This window comes from Pelodiscus sinensis, chromosome 2, assembly GCF_052426305.1.
Source record: "Pelodiscus sinensis isolate ZL-2025 chromosome 2, ASM5242630v1, whole genome shotgun sequence".
Lineage (NCBI taxonomy): Eukaryota > Metazoa > Chordata > Testudines > Trionychidae > Pelodiscus > Pelodiscus sinensis.
The window spans coordinates 51,133,265-51,154,473 of record NC_143053.1 but is presented as its reverse complement, the minus strand read 5'-3'; the positions used below and the strand labels follow the sequence as shown (position 1 = coordinate 51,154,473).

Below are 21,209 nucleotides of genomic sequence, written 5' to 3'. Positions count from 1 at the left end.
GCACACTGAGTGGATGTTACCAGAGAACTATCCACAGTGACTCCAAGATCTGACTTTTGAGTAGTTGTAGCTACATTAGTCCCCATCATATTGCATGTATAGTTGGGATTACTTTTTCCAGTGTGCATTACCTTACATTTATCAACATTAAATTTGATTTACCATTTTGTTGTCCAGTCACTTAGTTTTGTGAGATCTTTTTGAAGTGCTTCATAGTCTGCTTTGGTCTTACCTATATTGAGCAGCTTAATATCTACAAATTTTGCCACATCACTCTTTATCCCTTTCTCCAGATCATTTATGAATAAGTTGAATAGGATTGGTCCCAGGACAGGCCCTTGGGGAATCCCACTAGATACCTCTCTCCACTCTGAAAACTTACCATTTATTCCTACCCTTTGTTTCCTGTCCTTTAACCAGTTATCAGTTTACGAAAGGACCTTCCCTCTTATCCCCTGACAACGTACTTTACTTAAGAGCCTTTGGTAAGGGACCTTGTCAAAGGCTTTCTGGAAATCTAAGTATACAATATCCACTGGATCCTCCTTGTCCACATGTTTTTGACTTCCATCAAAGAAGGGTAGTATGGTAAGGCATGATTCCCTTACTAAACTATGTTGACTTCCCCCCAACAAATTATGTTCATCTGTGTCTGACACTTTTTTCTTTGCTATAGTTTCAACTAGTTTGCCCAGCACTGATGTTAGACTTTTGTGTTTGTAATTGCCAGGGTCACCTTTAGAGCCCTTTAAAAAATAATGGTTAGCTATGTTCCAGTTATTTGGTACAGAAGCTGATTTAAAGGATAGGTTACAGAGCATAGTTAATAGTTCTGCAATTCCACATGTGAGTTCTTTCAGAAGTCTTGGGTGAATGCCATCTGATCCTGGTGACTTGTAACTGTATATCAGTTGGTTCCAAAACCACGTCTAATGACACCTCAATTTGGGACAATTCCTCAGATTTGTCATCTAAAAGAAATGGCTCAGGTTTGGGAATCTCCCTAACATTCTCAGCCATGAAGACCAAAGTGAAGAATTCATTTAGTTTTCTGCAATTACTTCATTGTGTTTGAGTCCTCCTTTAGTATCTCTATCATCCAAAGGCCCCACTGGTTGTTTAGCAGGCTTCCTACTTCTGATGTACTTAAAAAAAAAAAAAAAAAGCTATTTTTTTGTTTTTGGCTAGCTGTTCTTTAAACTCCTTTACAGATTACTATATTTTTACACTTAATTTGACAGAGTTTATGCTCCTTTTTATTTTCCTCACTAGGATTTGACTTCCACTTTTTAAAGTGTCTTTTTATCTCTCACTGCTGCTTTTACTTGGTGAGTAAACCACGGTGGAACTCTTTTGGTTCTCTTACTGTGTTTTTTAATTTGGGTTGCATATTTAAGTTGGACCTCTATTATGGTGTCTTTAAAAAGTTTCCATGCAGCTTGCAGGGATTTTACTATTGTCACTGTGCCTTTTAATTTATTTAACCTCAGTTTCATGTAGTTCCCCTTTCTGAAATAAAATGTCAGTGTTGGGCTGCTGAGGTGTTTTTCCCACCACAGGGATGCTAAATTTTATTACATTATGGTCACTATTTCCAAGCGGTCCTGCTATATTTACCTTGAGACCAGATCATGCGCTACACTTAGGACTAAATCAAGAATTGCCTCTCCTCCCCTTGTGGGTTCCAGAAACAGCTGCTCCAAGAAGCAGTCTTTTAAGGTATCAAGAAATTTTATCTCTACATCTTGTCCTGAGGTGATGTGTACCCAGTTGATATCCTCCACTATTATCAAGTCCTTTTTATTTTGATAGCCTCTCTAATCTCCCTTAACATTTCATAGTCACTACCATTGTCCTGATCAGGTGGCTAATAATATATCCCTACTGCTATATTCTTATTAGAACATGGAATTACTATCCATAGATATTCTATGGAACATTTTGGCTTATTTAAGGTTTTTACTTTGATTGAGTCTGCATTTCTTTCTAATATAGTGCCACTCCCCCACCAGCACGACCTGTTCTGTCCTTCTGATATATTTTTGTACCCTGGTATGATTGTCCCATTGATTTGTCCTCCTTCCCCCAAGTTTCTGTGATGCCTATTACATCAATATCCTCCTTTAAATACGAGGCACTCTAGTTCATCCATCTTATTATTTAAACTGCTAATATTTGTGTATAAGCACTTAAAAAAATTGTCACTATTGACAGATTTATAATTTTACCTCGATTTCTAGTTTATGGTCTACCCTGGAACAGTCAGTCATATTATATACGTGACTAAATCCCACTGCCTTCTTGCTCAACTTTCAAACTATTGGCAAGACGGTCAGTACGTTCCATATATTGTCCCCACAACTGTTAGAAAACCCAAGGGCAGCAAAGCTCTCTGCTATGTCCTCCACATTTCTAGAGTATCTACCTTTATGTAACAATGGTATTGATTGCCTCGGCTGCTTGGGTCACAACAGCATCAACTGTAGATTTCCCCACTCCAAATTGATTACCAATTGACCGGTAGCTATGTCGCATTGCAGGCTTTCACAGGGCAACTGCCACACACTTTTCCACTTTGAGAGCAGTCTCATTCTAGTATTCTTGCACTTCGGGATGCAGGAAAGCAATTTACAAACGTATATGAAAGTGGCCTTATGAATAATGATGTCTTGCAGACACCGCCGATCGTTCCATAACCACATCACTGTGTGATGCTCAAATCTGTGCTTGTCTGATAGACCCAGAACCCTGTTTCCAGAGGATCAAATTAAGGATTTTAAGGACTAGTCAATTATCTGATAAGCATTTGCTTATTGGATAGTCCTGTTGACTCGTCGATCTCTCTTCCCTTCCCCCCCCCATCAGATAGAGGCAGCGGGGGCGGGGTACTTCTTCATGTGGCGCTGCCACTTTGCCTGGGATCAGCTGGGGACTCCCCAGCTGATCTCAGGCTCTAGCATGGCATTTCAAAGCTGGGAATCCCCAGCTGACCCCAGGTTCTGCGGAAATGCTGTGTGGAGCCTGGAATAAGCTGGGTTCCAGCAGGGGCTCTTGTACGTTTCAGAGGAGGAATGCAGAAGTGCCTGTCGAATAGTCGATGGAAAGTCCATTGACTGCTCGACTAGTAAATTACTCGTTAGTTAACATCCTTAGATCATATGAGAAGTGTATGTTCACGGCTTCCTGAGATTAACTCTTGTTCTGGTGGACTCTGGATACGCTGTGGACATACTCATGATACCTAATGCTGAACACCTTGATCAATGAGAGCTGCAGTGAGGTCAGTGCTTACACTGCTATGGCATCTGTGGGGATAACCACAGAGGAGGTGGGGAGGAGAAAGGCACTGTTTGCTGTTGCTCTCAAACAGCGGGAGAGATGAAATGAGTTCATTATGGGATACTGACAACACATATTCAGAACCCCCAGCTCCTGCATAGTTTTGGTCCCAACGTGTACTGGGAGCGTAACCCAGAATGCAAAGCGGCACAAGTACTGTGGGATAGCCACTCTACTGGGGACCAGCTACGTTGAACTCTTATGCACACTGGGGACATGTGCCTTCAACTTTACAAAATCAGGTACTAAAAAGTCAATCTTAATGAATAAATTCAATTTTACCTCTCTCTGTGTAGATGTCTCAAATGTTTTTGCAGGCTCTCTTCTTCTCCGTAGAGTATTCTCATTTAACTCGACATTTTACCAAGTTGAACAGGCTGCATCACACTTCTGTGGATCTTTTATATGTCATGTAGGTATACAGAGAATATTTTCCCATAAACTAGGTCCAGATTTGGGATGGAGACTCTGTAGCTCCTCTCCTCATCCTGTCGCAAGCTTGAAAGAGTAAGTGTACAGTATGCGGGAGAGGCAACTCTCAGGTTTTTCCCTTGACTAGGATAAAGGTTGAGATTGTGTTGGCGTCAGCAATTTGCTATCTAAGTACACCCTACATTTGGCTTGTGTGAGGGTTTTTTTTGTTACTCATGATAAATTGAGACTGACCTGTGGTTCCCTTCCTTACTCTAGGGAGTCACTCTGGAATAATACCTTTTACTTAGTGTTAACTGAACTTTGTGGAGCATGATGACGTGTGCCTCTGGATTAGTAGCACTTCCCCAGTAGTAGTGGAGAATACAGGCAATCCCCGGGTTACATACAAGATAGGGACCGTAGGTTTGTTCTTAAGTTGAATTTGTATGTAAGTCGGAACCGGTGTCCAGATTCAGCCACTGTTGAAACTGATGGGCAGAGCAGCTGAAGTGCTGCTGGGTTGGTCTGGTAGCAACGATCCTTGGCGTGGCGGGACCAACCCGGCAGCACCCTAGCTGCTCTTGGGGATGCCTGGGGAAGAGCAGCTGGGGTGCTGCTGGGTTGGTCCCTCAGCACCGCTCCTCGGCGCTACTGGACCAACCCAACAGCACCCCAGCTGCTCTGCCCCAGGTGTTCCCAAGTCAGCCGCTGTTGAAACTGACCAGCGGCTGACTACAGGGAGGCAGAGCTGGTCTGCTGGGAGGGGGGAGGGGGGGGGGCGATGGCGGCGGCGCACTGGCGGCAGCCCCCCCCCCCCCCCCCCCAGCAGACCAGGGAGATGCGGAGTGGCTTTTCTCGCCACCGAGACGCAGTCCCGCCGCCTGCGTCCTCTGCGGTGAGAAAAGCCGCTTCGCGTCTCCCTAGTCTGCTGGGGGGAAGGGCCGCTGGAGGCGGCGACAGTGGGAGAGGCCCCCCGCACTAGCTGCGCCCCCCTATCCTCCCCGTTCGTAACCAGGGGTCCAACTTAAGTCGGATTGATGTAACCCGGGGACTTCCTGTAAAGGATTGAAGTTAAATAATATGCAGGGCTTGCCGAGCCGCGGTGAGCCCCGCTTGCCAGCCGTGCTGTCCGGTGTTCTGCACATGCGCATATCGCCGGAACCCGGCTCTTCCGGCTTGTAATCTACTCGCCATGGGTGAGTCGATTACAAAGATTGTCGATCCCTGGTAATACTGAATGCCGCTGTACCTCTTGAGTTCTGATGGACACTCAGAATACGAATGGTGATGTTACAAGAATTATTTACCTATGTAAATTGACTTTTTTTTTTAAACCAGCAGGTGAGAAATCTGTCTTTTTGCGTTTGAACGTAAATCACTCTTTAGGAAAATATTTTTTACGGTATGATTTGATACTACTACTTGCTAAGCAGCCAGATAATTAATTAGGTAATCTTTCACATCCCTAATGAGAAGATAAACTGGTGGGGCATGGAACAGTTCTGTGTCTCTGGCAGGCAGGGGACTGCTCCAGTCCCACAGGGAGGGTTGCCATGGACAGGGGCTACCTCAGTCATCCATGATGGCCCTGAGCTTATTGCTTGCAGTGGGCTTGGGCACCTGGCAGGCAGGGACTGCTCCAGTGTTCAGAGCAGCCTCTGTCCTCGATGGGTCCGGCTTAGGGTCCGGCTTAGTCACAGACAGGGCTGGACTAGGACAGCTGCTGCCTGTGTGCCCCCTTTACCTGGTTAACCAATTAAACAGGATCTTACATCCCTACTTCTCATGGGGCTTATCTAAGGGAAAATGGGTTCAAAACATCTGGCATTTTTGAAGGAGACAGTAGTTTGCTGCTCTTCTTTTATGTAAAGAAAAGGTAGAAACAATTGGACATGGCAGTGCTTTTTTTTGGTTTGTTTAAAAAAAAAAAGTGGTGGTGGGTCTGTCATTGCCCTTTTAAGACACACTGCCCCTTTAAGACTATTTTAATTACGGAGTTGCCAGTATGCTTGGTTCTTTCCAGATAAGATCTGACTGGAGGTGCAGTACTCTCACAAAAAAAGCACTGGGAAGTGGCCAATATAACTGTATCAGAAGCTCTTTAATGATAGGTGTGGAAACTTACAAAAAAAAATTGCTGCCAAAGTTCCAAAGAACAGCACAACATGTAAGGATAAAAACGGGGGGGGGGGGGGATATTTTTTAGTAAGGCTTTTGACACATTTTCACAAGTCATTCCCATAAGTAAATAAGGGAAATGTCATCCAGATGTAATTACTATAAAGTGGGAGCACAAATGTCTGCTGTCAGACACGGCAAGATACATCCTCCCAGGCTAACATGTCTTTGGGTCTGGTACTATTCACTTATTTCATTAAAAACTTGATTAAGACAACAGTGCACTTATAAAATTTGCAGTTGGCACCTAGCTGGGTGGGGTTTTAAGTACTTTGGAAGTCAAGATTTAGAATTTTCAAGCACCTCGATTAAATTGGAGAAACAAGATGAAATTCAAAGAAGATATAAAATTTGAGAAGAAAAAAGGGTTAGAGTATTATATCCCTACTACAAGTGGCTGATAGCTCATATTTCATTTAACCTCCACTCCCTTTTCAGAAGTACTAACAGTGTGGTCCCACTGCAAGCATCATTCTGGAATACATTAACAGGAGTGTCTTGTAAGACATGGATGGAGAAATGTGTTCTGCTTTGGGTGCCATACTTGAAGAAGGATCAGGACCATCCCTACTAGTGCTGGTGCCTTATGCAGCCCAGCACTGGTACCCCGCTTCAGGAGCGAGGAAGCTAAAGCTGTCGGGGAGAAGAGAGCAATTCGATCATACGCCATTTGCTGCAGTGATGGTCAGCCTGAGGGAGTTGGCAACCTGGAGCATGGCTAGAAAGGAAGTGAGGACTGAAGGATTGTGGAGTAGCAGCAGGCAGCCAGCTAGAGAGAAGTGGCACTTCTCTCCAGCCTCCCACTGCACAGCTTCCCCCTGCTCGGTCTGAAACCTCCAACCCATGAGGATCTCTTGCTGCCTGGTAAATGGAGGGTAGGCGCTAAGCCCTGAGGAGGCAGTCAGGGTATGGGGCAGCTGGACCAGCACTGGGCCAGGAGTGGGTGGCTGGATGTGTTGGAGCTAATACATAGCACATATCTGCCTAGGCACCAAATTTCATGATTCCCTATGCAGCTTTCTGTTCTGTGTATGGGTAGGGATTAGGGATGTAAGCAACTAGTTGACTGTTGGATAAGCATATGCTTATCAGATAGTCCACTTGACTAGTTGCTCCCCCTCTACGTGGCTCCCTCTGTCAGAGGCAGGAAGAGTGGGAGCAAGAGCTGGTGCTGGAGCGAGGCAGGAGCAAGGTGGGGAACTGGTGGTGCTTCTGCATTTTTAAATGTAGCAATAGCGGGGTTCAAAAGCAGAAGTGCCATGGGAACAGGAGGTGAGTGGGGGACTCAAGCAGTCCCCCACTGGCTCCATGATCCCTGCAGCGCTTCTGTCTTTGAAATGTAATGAGCTGGCAGGTCTCTTGCTACATTTCAAAGGCTGAGATGCCCGTACCAGCTAATTGAATAGTTGATGCAGTTAGCATTGACTGTTCAATTAGTTGATTGATCTAAATTTAACATCCTTAGTATGGATGATCCTAAGAAGGATGTGGAGAAATTGGAGAGTCCAGAGGAGACCAACAAAAATGTGTGGACAGTTTAAAAATCATAACAAAATTGAACATGTTAACTCTTAAAACAGCTGAAGATTTGAGGTCTCCTATTCAGTCATCTTTTGTCAAAGGCTGTTAAAAGGGCAACGATCAATTGTTCTCCGTGTCCACTCAAGGAAGGCTGAGGAGGAGTTCGTTTAATCTGCAACAAGGGAGTCTTGGGTTAGCTATTAGGGAAAATTTTCTAACTGTAATGATTAATTATCAGAATAGATTAGCAAAGGAGTTTTCAGCATACCTGTCGCTGGAGGTTTTTAAGCAGAGGGATGGTCAAGGTATATTTGGTCCTCCTTTCATGCAGGATAACAGACTAGATTACCTCTTGATGTCCCTGTGACCCTGTATTTGTGTGATTCTGTACACTGTTATACTATACAAAATATAAAAAAAACTTATTTAAGTTTCTTGGTTAGAAACTGGACAGTGACATGTATCTTACTCATCTTTTATTAGTGCCTTGTCTCCAGGTATACTAAGATGGAAATTGGAGTTCAGTTAAAATTCAAACACGTTAATAAATTAAACTACTTGAAGATATAAGGATAAAAGGTTTTTAAAATGTTTTACCTTCAAATCTGATTAATCAAAGGATCTACTATTTGTAGTTAGTGAATTGAATAGGTTTGAGTCTCACTGTCCTAATTCTAAAATTTTAAATTCCATCCTCACTACTTTTTTCAATCGTAGGTTAGAAGAGGAAAATGAGCTCTCCTTGTTTTTTCAGTTCCCAGTTAGTCTGAATGAATTAGTTGAATAAACTGAAATGAAGAAACTATTTTTTCTGCACTTCCTAGAGAGGCCACACTGTCACTATTTCATTCCTCTCTTCTCCCTCCCTCCCCTGGCATCTTCCCTCCTCCCCCACTGCTGCCTTTGTATCAGGTAACAGTGTGGGGAGTGGGAGAGGCAGGAGCCTGTGTGTGGGGAGCTGGCTTTTAAGTGGGCTTCCCATGAGCAGCAGCTGTGGGGTGCTACCTGTACTCCTCCCCCACACTACTACCTTAAAAGCTGGCTCCCCATGCACACTGGTTCCTGCAGAACTGCCTTCCTTCCCTATCCTCTGTATAAATGTATACTTGCTGAAATTTTTAACGAGTACACATTTACCAAAATTAATTAATTTAAATATCCCTAGCTATCATTCAGCCATCTTGAGTCAAAAGTTTTATGCTGACAAAGTAATATCCTGATGCTAGTCATAGTCTTGACTTTGAGAGCACCAAGTGCTAACTCAAGGTAAGTCTCAGTTGTTCCCAAGTATTTTTTGTTCACATGTATAGTAAACATTGATGGCTTTGCCATGTTCTAGTAGCCGTTATGCTCCCTGGCTCTAGCACTGATAAAGTACATAAGTTTTGGAATGGAAATATAGCATGGCTGACCTCAGTCATAGTCCATTAATCTGATTGTGTCAAAGAAGTAGAGGAAGATCAATCAGTCTTACTCTTCTGTAAGAGAGGCTGGTGGTAAATGTTGCAGTGACCAGAAGCAACATTAACCACCCACACTTTTTATCAATAAAATGGTACATTTCTTTTGTTTAAAAAATGTTACAATTAAATCTTCTCAAATATGCTAAACCTACAGTCTCATAAAAATGAATTAATGGCTCTAGTCTGTCCAGCCTATCAGCTCTTGCTTCTTGAAAGTTCTTTGGCTTTTGGTTTCTCAGCACGCTAAAGTCACATGTGCAAAGAGACAGTCTGGATAGGATTGTTTTTCTGTATTTATGTGGTGGAGGAGCTGGGCCAGCATAGACAGAAGAGTTAATTAAGATACTGTCTTTCAGACAGACTATATATAGGAAAGGACAGAGGCAGAGTAGAAAGGAACAGTGGAGGGGAAGGAAAGAACGACATAATTTATTATACACATAGCTTCCTATATTCACCCATACTTTTGCCATAGAAAATTGTCATGGCTTCTGGGCATGAGACACCCTATCTGGAAATATTTTGAAGAAATTAATTTCCTCGGTTAAAAAAAATCTAGTAAGTGTAAACTGTGCAAGAAGATGATGCAAGGCCTAGTTGCAAGAAATATCAGGAAAGCTGTTTATTGGAAGAAAATTACAGTAAAACTCCGATGGTCCGGCATCTGATGGTCCGGCACTCCTGATGGTCCAGCACCATCAGGAACCCGGAAGTGCTCCGGGCAGCCGGACCATTGGAGTTGCTCTGCCCCCAGCTTCTCCCATTCAGCCGCTGCTAAAACTGACCAGCGCTGAATCTTGGAAGCAGGGGGCAGAACAGCTGGAGTGCTGCCAGATAGATCCAGTAGCTGCCCCTCTGGGCTGCGGGACCAACCCAGCAGCACCCCAGCTGTCCCGGATTCAGCCGCTGCTGAAATTGACCAGCGGCTGACTCCAGGAAGCCCGAGACAGAGCTGCTTTGCCCCAGCTTCCTGGAATCAGTTTCAGCAGCAGCTGGTCAGTTTCAGCAGCAGCTGGTCAGTTTCAGCAGCGGCTGACTTGGGTACACCTGGGACAGAGCAGCTGGGGTGCTGCTGGGTTGGTCCCCGCAGCGCCAAGGTTTGGCACTACCAGACCAACCCAGCAGCCTTCCAGCTGCTCTGCCCCAGGCGTCCTGATTCAGCCGCTGCTGAAACTGAGCAGGGCTGACTCCAGAAAGCCCAGGGCAGAGCAGCTCTGCCTCTGGCTTTCTGGAGTCAGCCACTGATCAGTATCAGCAGCGGCTGACTTGGGGACACCTGGGGCAGAGCAGCTGAGGTGCTGCTGGATTGGTCCAGTAGCGCCGAGGAGCGGCGCTGCGGGACCAACCCAGCAGCACCTCAGCTGCTCTGCCCCAGGCGTCCCCAAGAGCAGCTGGGGTGCTGATGGGTTGGTTTTGCGGCGCCAAGGGTCGGCGCTACCAGACCAAACCAGCAGCACCCCAGCTGCTCTGCTGCAGGCGTCCCCGATTCAGCCGCTGCTGAAACTGACCAGCAGTGGCTGAATCGGGGATGCCTGCAGCAGAGCCCGACTATCAGAAGGGAGGGCTATGAGGGAGTCTGGGGTAGCATCCCCCCACCCCACCCCAGACCCCTCATAGCCCCCCCCTTCCGATAATCCGGCACCTTTAGGACCCAGGGGGTGCCAGATTATCAGATACGCCGGACTATCAGAAGTTTACTGTATATAGGTGAAGCTGTGGACTGTCTGAAGAACAGTGTGGATCAACTGGTTAGTAACTTCAATAATTCACTTCACAATGTGTCATTCTTCAAGACACTGTCTTTTAGTATGTGTGACTTAAGTAAACTCCCAAGCTGTTTGTAGGATGTTGCTAGAAGGGGAAAAAAGTTTACCTTTACTAATTCTTGCATCTTGTTTAATTAGCTAACTAGTTTAGAATATGCCACCTAAGTACATGGTATAAAAAGCTCAAGTAAGAGAGAAGTCTAGAATTGCTAGTTGTAACTGGGTGTCATTTTCTTACTTTATTACAAATACATGCTCCTTACTTTGGAACAGTTTCTCAACCTTTTTTATAAAGTACCCCCTTAAAAAAAAAAGTACCCCCAGTACCTACAGTTTTCAGACACAATTTTTTTCCTACCATTGCAACACATTTGTTTAAATAACTTAATCGTAGCCGGGTGGGTGGTGAAATTTTTGGGTATAAAGTACAAAAATAATAAAGCTCTGTAAAACTTAAAACAAAAATTCTGTTTTCTCCAAATTTCTGTTGTTGACATATGTCCCTCCCCTCCTCTCTGACTTCTCTCGAGTACCCCTAAGGGTAATTGTACCACTGGTTAAGAAACACTGCTTTGGAACATCCATGGCCACAGATAAAGATGGTGATGCCATAAGTCTGTCTTAAGTATAGCTCAGCTTTCCTAAGGGAACCCCATCCTACATTTGGTTCCTCAAAAAAAAAAAAAAAAAAAACCAGAAGTGCCAGTGCGGTCAGTGGGGCTTATTCCAAAATTAGTGCACTGTAAGCATAGTCAGTCTTAGCTTTTTTGGTAATTTGGAATTGGACCTACGTCCTTGCAGAAAACAATGTTAAACAATCAAATGACTAATAGTAAGAAGAACTGAGAAGACAGACTATTCAAAATCCTATTTGAACTTTGTTTCAGGATGATATTTAAGCATAAGCGACTTGGTCTATCTGTAACAACTTCAGAGTCATTCATTGGTACTTTTAGTAGCAGTGCCACAACTTACTGTGTTTTGGACAACAAAGTATCAGCAAGCAAAAGAATTGGGCCCTCCAGTGTGTGTGTGTGTGTGTGTGTGTGTAAAAAAAAAAAAAAAACACACAACCCACCGCTATAGATAGGTCTGCAATAAGGACCAGTAAATACCTACAGGACACTGCAGATGAAAAGGTTACTCGGCTCATTTATGCCATAAATTCTTCTTTTTGCATTAACAAACAATTCGTTGACATTGAGTCCTTATGACCTGGTAGAGCAGACATTGGTGGAAGGTGACTAAATGGTGGGGGGCGGGGGAGGGGGGAGAAGGCTTGAACAGTATGTAAGAAATATTGAGAAATTTGTCAGTTTAAGCCTTGATAAGTGGAGTGATATACCCAATGATCTGGTAATGTGTCTGTCTGACAATTGAAGATGAGGTTGCATATCTTTCAGAAATGATAGATGCATCAGGAAATGCCCCAGAACAGAATATTTGTAAGTGGCAGTGCAAGCTGTAATAAACTGAACAAAAATTCAGCTGTCGTGTGCAGTTTTTTCATGGGCAATGCTGCAAATATGGCAAAGATGAGAAGTTACTTAGAAGAAATGGATGACTGAGCCTTAATATATGGCTGCAGTGTCCATTTGATGCCTCTTTTAGCCTAAGTCTTAAGTACGTCTTCTCCATGAACAAAATAAAACACAAAGTACTTTCATAATAACCATTTGGTTTAGCTTCACTGAAGAGAATAGGAGGATCCAAACTAATTTTCCCTCAATATATTCAATGGAATTATGTGGTTGATTGTTTTGAATACTACTTTAAGAACTGTTCTGTTCTTCTAGAACTCTGGGTGAGAGAGTCCATCACTGTTTCTTTTTTACAAAGTATCTAACACTGGGTTAGAGGAATGTAGAAGATATTCTCAGTATGGTGAAACTTATATATCCATAGCCTTAAGCTTCAGAGAAATTGCTGATTCTCCCAAAATTTGGAAGTCACTTAGAAGGATATTGATGAAAGAAATACCTCACCAGAAAGATAAACTGCACACAGTAAAGAAGCAAATGGTTCAAGCACTAACTCAACTAATTTTCTTTAGCATTTTTAACCCCAGATATAAAGATAGATGCCTAATTTCTGAAGATGGTGCTGCTGCCATGGTATGGACATCTCAAAATGACTCAATTATTCCAGTCATAATAATTTTTAGGGCAGAAGCAAAACCAATTAATCAGTAAATGTTTTCTGATGTTAACAAAGTCACTACCCTGAATTGGTGGAAATCATTAACCAGGCACCTTGAAACAAAGTTCCTTCAGTTGCTAAGCTAACTTTCCACAGCAGTAGCTTCCTCTGCAGGCATAAAGAGAGTATTTTTAACATTTTAGTATTCACTCAAAGCTAAGAAATTGATTGGGAGACGAAAACGCAGGAAAACTCATTTGTTTCAATCTGTGAATGAAAATGACATTGGGAATGGAGAAGATGAAAGCTAGTTGCAGAAGTTTTAAGGACATAGTACATTTAGTGTTTTGATGACTTCTTAAATTGTCAAATTTTAAGAAGAGTTCAGGACAGCTGTCAGTCAGCAACTCAGGAAATTGCTGCAATTGAATTGCCTTCATTTAAAATAAGTACTATTGTTTGCATGATTTAATTCTTACGATTCCTAATGTACTGCTGCAGCATATGCAGCTTGACACAGATAATGTATATTATTTACTATTTCCTAAATAAAAATTACACAATATACCCTCCTAGATGTATGGAGTTGTAAATTAACATGTTCTAGTAATCATATTTGTTTGAGAAATGTGTGAAGTATCAGTGGGGAAACTGGATTTAAAGCAGTTACTTTGTTGATTTAAATCACTTTAATTTAAATCAATGCACCCTGATACTGTGGACCAAAAGAGTACACTGGTCTTCATCTGTTACATATACTTGTGTGAGCAAATACTGATTTTAAACTACAGACAAACTTTTATGTGGTTGATCACTTCTATAGTGTACCAAGGTTAATTCTGCAAAGTAACATGAAGGTATTGAGGTTGCCAGACACTGGCCATATGTATGTATTTATGGTGGTAAATGGTGGCAACAGCAGCTACTCTCTGGATCTGGTGCTGAAAGTGACTGAAGTTTATCAAAATGCAGGACAATGTAGCACTTTAAAGACTAACAAGATGGTTTATTAGATGATGAGCTTTCGTGGGCCAGACCCACTTCCTCAGATCAAATAGTGGAAGAAAGTAGTCACAACCATATACACCAAAGGATACAATTTTAAAAAAATGAACAAATATGAAAAGGACAAATCACATTGCAGAACAGGAGGGGGATGCGGGGGGGGGGGGAGGAAGGAAGGTAAGTGTCTGTGAATTGATGATATTAGAGGTAGGGAGAGTGGGATGTTTGTGAGTTAATGGTATTAGAGGTGATAATTGGGGAAACTATCTTGGTAATGGGTGAGATAGTTCAAATGTTTAAGTCCTTTTTGGAAAGTGTCGAATTTTAACATGAATGACAGTTCAGAGGATTCCCTTTCAAGTGCAGATGTAAAAGGTCTTTGTAGCAGAATGCAGGTGGCTAAGTCATTGAGAGAGTGTCCTTTCTGGTTAAAATGGCAAGAAACTGTTTTTTCTTTGTGATCTTGTCTGATATCTGTTTTGTGGGCATTAATCCTTTGGCGAAGTGTCTGAGATGTTTGTCCAATGTACATAGCAGACGGACACTTTCGGCACATGATAGCGTAGATTATATTTCTGGATGCGCAGGAATATGTGTTCTTGATCTTATAACTCACTTGGTTAGGTCCAATAATGGTATCAGCAGAATGAATATGTGGACAAAGCTGGCAACGGGGTTTGTTGCAAGGGAAGGTACCAGGGTTGGTATTAGTGTGGTATGTCCTGTGGTGACTGGTAAGAATCATCTTGAGGTTAGGTGGTTGTCTATAGGAGACTATGGGTCTGTCTCCCAGAGCCTCTTTGAGTATGGTATCCTGTTCCAATATAGGCTGTAGTTTATTGATAATATGTTGGACAGGTTTAAGTTGGGGGTTGTAAGTGATGACAAGTGGTGTTCTATTGTTGGTTTTCTTGGGTCTGTCTTGAAGTAGATGGTTTCTAGGTATTCGTCTGGCTCTTTCAATTTGCTTTTTTATTTCTCTGGGTGGGTAGTTGAGGTTTATAAATGCTTGGTAGAGATCCTGAAGCTTCTGGTCTCTGTCAGTGGGATCTTCTGGTCTCTGTCAGTGAAGTTTATCAGACCCTCATAGGAGCTCAATAAAACCATAGTGATCTGCCATGTTGTAAGAGTCACCATTTTTTTCTCCAAAAGGAAAAAGGTTGGCTTCCCTGAAAGGTGACGAAAAAGTAAGCCACCTTTTATTACCTGTGGTTTGTTGTCTAACTGTCTTTGACCAAAGATGTTATGTTATATTCTTAAAATATCTAGACTCAGGATGTTTGGCCTTTCTTGTCATACAAAGGTGAAGGAATGCAAATCTCTTGAATACTAACAGCAAAAACTTCTTAGTCTTTGAAAGGTTTCAGAAAGACTAGTGAGTCTGTGGTGCTTGCCTTAAAGGACCTATCTGTTAAAGGGATATTAAGAGACTTGTACATCAAAAGGCTCTGTGCTGCTGAAATAAGGAATCTCCACTTCATAGATACTCTCTTGAATTGCTTCCAAGATGGCACTTTAGAGCCCCCCCCTTTAAAGAAGTTCTTCACTTCTCAGGTTTATATGCTTAAAAGATCCCTTCTGTCAAAAGCTACATTGATCCATAACTCTAGGCTATGGAATCTTATATGTTTTAAAACCTGGCTTAAGCATTTGATTGTTGCCTAGAACGTCTGTAAAAGTACTGCGTGGTACTGAATGCATTAAGGAGCTTAAGGTAATCACAAGGTGGACCTGATTCAGGTGGATGTCAAGGTCAGTCTCCTAAATAAGCTGTGCTAGGAAGTCTTGAGACTAGGCAAATTTTACGTATTCACTTTATTGGCCAGTAAAACTTGATCACTGATGTCCACCTCTTCCCTCTTAAATCTATTCAAAAAGCTATTAATTTAAAAATAGCTTTCTTGGCCTTTTGCCTTTGACCATGTCTCCCTTCTCTTTCTAGTATCTCTAACTCTGTGGTCCCCAACGTGGTGCCCGTGGGCGCCATGGCGCCCACGGGAGCATTTATGCGCGCCCGCCTAGTCTGCATTAGACACACCCTAATGCAGGGGTGGACTGGCCTGGCGCGACAGAGCCACCGGGCTCCGCATTCCTGCACCGGAGCCAGTAGGTATGCTGCTGGCACTTACAGCCCCGCCAGAAGACCCCACTGGGCCGAGGGACTCCAAGGAGGCCGGCAAGCTGACACCAGCTGGGGAAGGTACCGGGCTGGGGGAAGGGAAACCAGGCATGGCTGAGAGAGGTGCAAGCATGCACTGTCAACCCGGGTGGAGCCAGGGCTGCACCGGGGGGGGGGTGCCACATCGGTGTGGCACTGTGGCGCTGTTTTTTAAAACAGCCAGCTGTGGCTTAGGGAAGAAGGAGGGAGATGTGCTGAGTGGGGCATGGGGGAGCAGAGCCTGGCCAGAGGCGGGATGGTGGTGAGTGCACCTGACGGGGCGGTAGTGCTGTGATGGGCCGGGGATGTGAACGCCGAGCGGCCCAGCTCCAGCACCTGGTCTGGAGCCCAGGCTGCAGGGACTTCTGGGGCCCGATCGCAGCAGACTCCAGCCCTGCAAACTGGAAGGCAGAAGGGAGGGGAGGGGAAGAATAGGGGGAAAGGGTGGGAGAGGAAGGGGCTTATGCTGATGGGAAGGGGGGTAGGTCAGGAGAAGAAAGGGGAAGGCACCAAGGGACAGGGTGGAGGAGATACAAGTGCCGGGGGAGGGAGGCAAGTGGAGACAATGAGAAAAAGGGCAGGAGTGGAGGTGTCAGTGGGAGGGGGGACAGGATGATGCTGGGAGAGGAGAGGATAAGGGCATTGGGGCTAGAGTGGGGAGGTGCTGGGAGAAGGCTTGAAAGAAGGGATGGGCATGAGGAAGGCGGGGATGGAGCAAGTCATGTGTGAGGGCACAGGGGCATGAGGGGAACGGGGGCAGAGGGTGGTGAGGGGGTGGGCATCAGGGAAAAAGAAGGCAAAGGGGGCAGAGGCAGTAAGGGAAGGAGGAGGCACCAGGAGGGTGCAGGGGTAAGGGAAGGTGCAGGTGCCAGGGGATTCTGGGGGTGAAGCAGAAGGGCAGACACCTGCAGGGGAGAGACGCAGGGCAGGTGTGTAGAGGGCGGTGTTAGAAGAGGGGACGAGGAGGGGTAGCTCACATGATCAGAGTGGGGCTACTGGAGGAGTGGGCCCAGGGGGAGAGAAGGGCTGGTGGAGGGGGGCAGGTCTCAGGAAGGCTGAGGGCAGTGAGAAGGGCAGGAGTCAGGACGGCAGAGGAGGGTGAGAGGTTGGGGGGCAGCAGGCACCAGGGGAGTTGATGGAGCAAAGTGAGGAGACATGGTGGGGATGGGGAGTGTGAGATTTAAAGGTGCCATGATTTTTTTTGGGGGGAGGGTGCTTTTTTTGCTCAACATTTGGACATCCCCCCCCTTTTATTAATGCAGAATTGTTTTAAAATTACAACATAATTAACATAAAAATTATCCAGCTAAATTAAGTTTCTATCCAATTTACCCAATTCACATTTAATATGACAATAGCAAATTCACATAAGGTGAAAGTAACTGCTGAATAATTTAATACCTTTTACATGTAAAATTACCCTTTTTTATCTTAGGTTTCATATATTAAATATGATTTTCATATTCTTTACTGTACAAATATAAAATAAGCCTTGAAAAATTGTTGGCGCCTGCCACACTCTTCTGCAAACGTGAATGTGCTATTGGCCACAAAAAGGTTGGGGACCACTGCTCTAACTCTTCCCTTCTCTTGATTAAACTTCTGATCCTTATGCTGTTTGTTTTTCAAACTAGCTGCTAACTATCCTTTCTTGTATCTGTATTGTTCCATTAACAAAGCAGTCTCTTGTCACCCTCTTCAAATGGCTTTAGTGCCTATAATTTTCTTACTAATGCTCATTAAACCACTTCCAAGTCACTTTTAAAAAGCTGTCTCGACTATGTCTATGATAAAATGTAACTGATATCTGTTAGGTAAGTTGCCTCTTTATTTTAAATTGAAACCAGCTAATGAGTTAAATAAACTGCATAATGGCTGCTCCGGGTGCAGCATATTGCCTGTCTCCTGTTTTCTGCTCACTTCTCTTGTGTTAAAACACAATTGTAAAATGTTTGTGCAGTGATTCTCCTACTAAATGCCTTGACACACTCTGCACCAGGTGACCCTGTTTCTTATTGTGTAAGGGGCCTGGGCACTCCTGTTAGTAGCAGTAAGACTCCTAATTGCTGATTATTAATTGAGCCAAAAATGGTGTGTTCTCCTTTTTGGTGTTCTGGTTGTCCACTATATCTACCATAAGTTTCCTTACCTTTATATAGGGGTCTCTCTGACAGAGAACCGGTAAAACTATAACTGAGGAGGTCTCATATAGAAAATGAAAATTGCTAAGTCTGATTTCAAGTTACCCTATCTACTGCATTATTTTATGACAATCATATCCTTAACCGTTGCCATAAACCTTTAGTCTAGTCGGTTCTTGCAAGGCAATTGTGATACTCTACATAGGCTTGTAGTGTAAACAATCTCAAGACACAGGGTTTGATTATAAGCAGGGCTTGACAAATCATTTCAGCCGGTCCCCCATTCACTGGCAGTGGACGCGTGTGCAATGCGAGTCTTGTGTATGCGCGCTGCGGGGCTGCCGTTTGTCATGCCCTGATTATTAGTATTGCAGATGTGAGGCTTTTAGTTTAGAGTTGCTAAAAACTTTGATCACATAGTGCCTCTCCAAAAAAGCTTTCTCTTTCTCTTTTTGGATGACACCTATTGGCTTTTACACTTGAAGATCAGGAGGATTATAGCAATTATCCATTCTGTTTTGAAGTGATTACCTATCGTCACTGTCCAGTGGTGGTGGTGGTTTTAATACAGACCTGGAGACTTTTAGTTACGCAGGGTGGGATATATAGATCACCATTCTTCCATACTTTTCACCTCAAAGGGAGGATTTTATTTGTGTGAGAATTTTGACGTATTCATAAGCAATAGGAACTTAACCTATGTGTGTCTCTTGTTTCATTAAATGAGCTATTGTGAGATGCCTGTACTGTAATCAACAATATTATCTTCAAGATGAGGGAATTCTTACTACTACTACTACTACTACTACTTCTTGTGTGCAGGAGCATGGACACAGGAATGATCTGGTATGATCTAAAATTTGAAAAAACTACTTTTGCACAGTTTCATTCTGATTTCCAGGAATCAAAGGAAAATTACATTGCCACTTCCTTACCTTCACCAGCCAGGCATGAGAACTAAAATGGTCGGAGTTCTCTGCTTCTCTCCTTTCCTTTCATTTCCTCTCCTCTCCTCCCACTGTCCTCAAAAACCCCAAACCAAATCCTTGGGACAATCCTGTTGGCAGCAGAATAACTTCCTGTTTACTCACTGGGAGCTGAGGCTTTGTGTTTACTGAGACTTAATTGCTGAAATCAGTTGCATGATTGATCCCACATGGACTGTAGCTGGTACCTGGCTATCCAGCTGCATGACAAAAAAATTTCAGACACCTGTTAGCTTCATTTGGGCTCCCTTTGAGCAGTTTTCCTGTGTGTGTTGTAGTCACACCACTGTCAAGCATAATCCATAATGCTTCTTAAGCAACAGAAGAAAACTGATGCATATAATCTGATGTTGATTAGATTTTTACTTACACCATGCTAGTGAAAAATTAATGATAGATGTTTCTGTATATACCTTGCCCAACAGAAAGGAAGTATACTGTCAGTCCTCTCCTGATGTAGCAGTACAACCCCCAGTATGCATGTAATAACCGTGCAAGTAAAGGTACTTTGTTCCACCTGTTGTAAGGCACTAGGTATATGGCATGGTCTGAATTACATAAATTTTGCCTGCATGGCTATTTTGGCTGGAAATGGAGAAGAATTTTACTGTCTGCTCAATGCAAGTATGATAGCAAAACTGATCATGTAGACCAGAGGTGGGCCATAATTTTTGAAGGGGGTCCATTTCAGAAATGTGAAGTCCCAGGCTGCCCTGGAAGGGGTGGGGCCTTGAGCAGAAGGGACAGGATGCTTCCTGTGTTCTCCCGTCCACCGACCCTGATTGGTCTGGGGCGTGCGGGAGCATGTGAAGTCTTTGCCCCCTGCTCACACCCTTGGTGTCAGGAGGAGATTTTATGCACTTCCCCCCACCCCCAGGCCAGTCAGGGCCTTGGAATGGGAGTGCATCAAGTCTTTGCCCTCTACCCTGCCAGAGGCATGTGGCACTTAGAAGAACCTCCAGCTGGTCAAAACAGCTCGCGGTTCACTCTAAGTGCTATGCGCCCCTGGTGCCGGGAAGAAACTTTGCGTGCTTTCCCATCCCCAGACCATGGGCTGAATCAGCCGATTTGGCGGGCCAAATCCAGCCCACAGAGGCTGTCTTCCCTCGCCTGATGTAGACTTTATTGTACTGATGGAACACTGTCAATATAGCTAATCTCAATGAGAGAGATAGTGTAGCTCTGTCAGTGGCTGGAAGTTTCCACTAACGATTTTTCTGGTGTATGTAAATGGGGGGCAAAGTGTGTGGGAGGGCGGGGGGAGTGTGGGGAATGAAGACTTAGAGTGGAACTGACCCATAAGGATTTTGTTGCATGAAAATGCATTCATTTTTGCAGAATCTCCCAGCATGGGGAGGATAAAATTATCCAGGGCTGTAATCTAAAAATCCCAGAGTTTGGTGAATAAATTTACTCTGATCAATTCATAAATAACTCCCTTCTTGACTTCCAAGATGAAATTGTCAAATTGGGGTGATGATTGCAAACAAGCCATGGAAAATTGTGGAGACCATAGGTGGTAATGGACCCTATTTGTGCTAATAAAGTCCATTATTTTCAACAATGTCCCCCTCACTCCTGTCAGCCACCCAGGGCTTTAGAGGGTGCATCAGAGGTCAGAATTGCAGTGGATGCCTCATACTTTGGAATCTGCAATTTCTGCAATATCATAAGTTAAGCAGAACCTTAGTCATAAAGCTTCTCTGAAAAGTTATATTTTAAAACAAACTTTTCAAGAATTCTCTTCTGTAGAATTCTGTATAAATCAAGTTAACATTACTTGTAACAGGTACTTCAAATGACTTCAAGTATGGATTGTTGCCTGGTACTTCAAATGACTTCAAGTATGGATTGTTGCCGGGTGCTTCAAATGACTTCAAGTATGGACTGTTGCCGGAATCTTGGCCAAAAGAAGCTTGGGAAAATGGCAAGTAATTTTTTCCCTTCAAAGCCCCTGTTTTAGGTCTTGTTTCTTTCACTGTTATGATAGAGCTTGAGCCCAGAAGGGATCATTGAAATCATCTAGTCTGACCTCTGCATAGAACTGGCCAGCAGACTTCTTGAGTTTATTTTTAAAAATCCTGGGTTATATGAAACTC

At 43.7% G+C, this 21,209-nt stretch overlaps 1 protein-coding gene across 2 annotated transcripts in view; it reads left to right on the top strand.

The window, feature by feature from the left end:
- ZBTB10 (zinc finger and BTB domain containing 10) overlaps positions 1–21,209 on the top strand; it is a 60,081-nt gene that overhangs the window by 22,234 nt on the left and 16,638 nt on the right. Inside the window, exon 3 of one of the 2 annotated variants that reach the window (XM_006135274.4) lies at positions 20,900–21,037. The exons of the other annotated variant lie outside the window; for it this stretch is intronic. Coding sequence (XP_006135336.2) covers positions 20,900–21,037 — 138 coding nt within the window. The remainder of the gene's footprint in view (positions 1–20,899; positions 21,038–21,209) is intronic. 2 annotated transcript variants of the gene reach the window in all.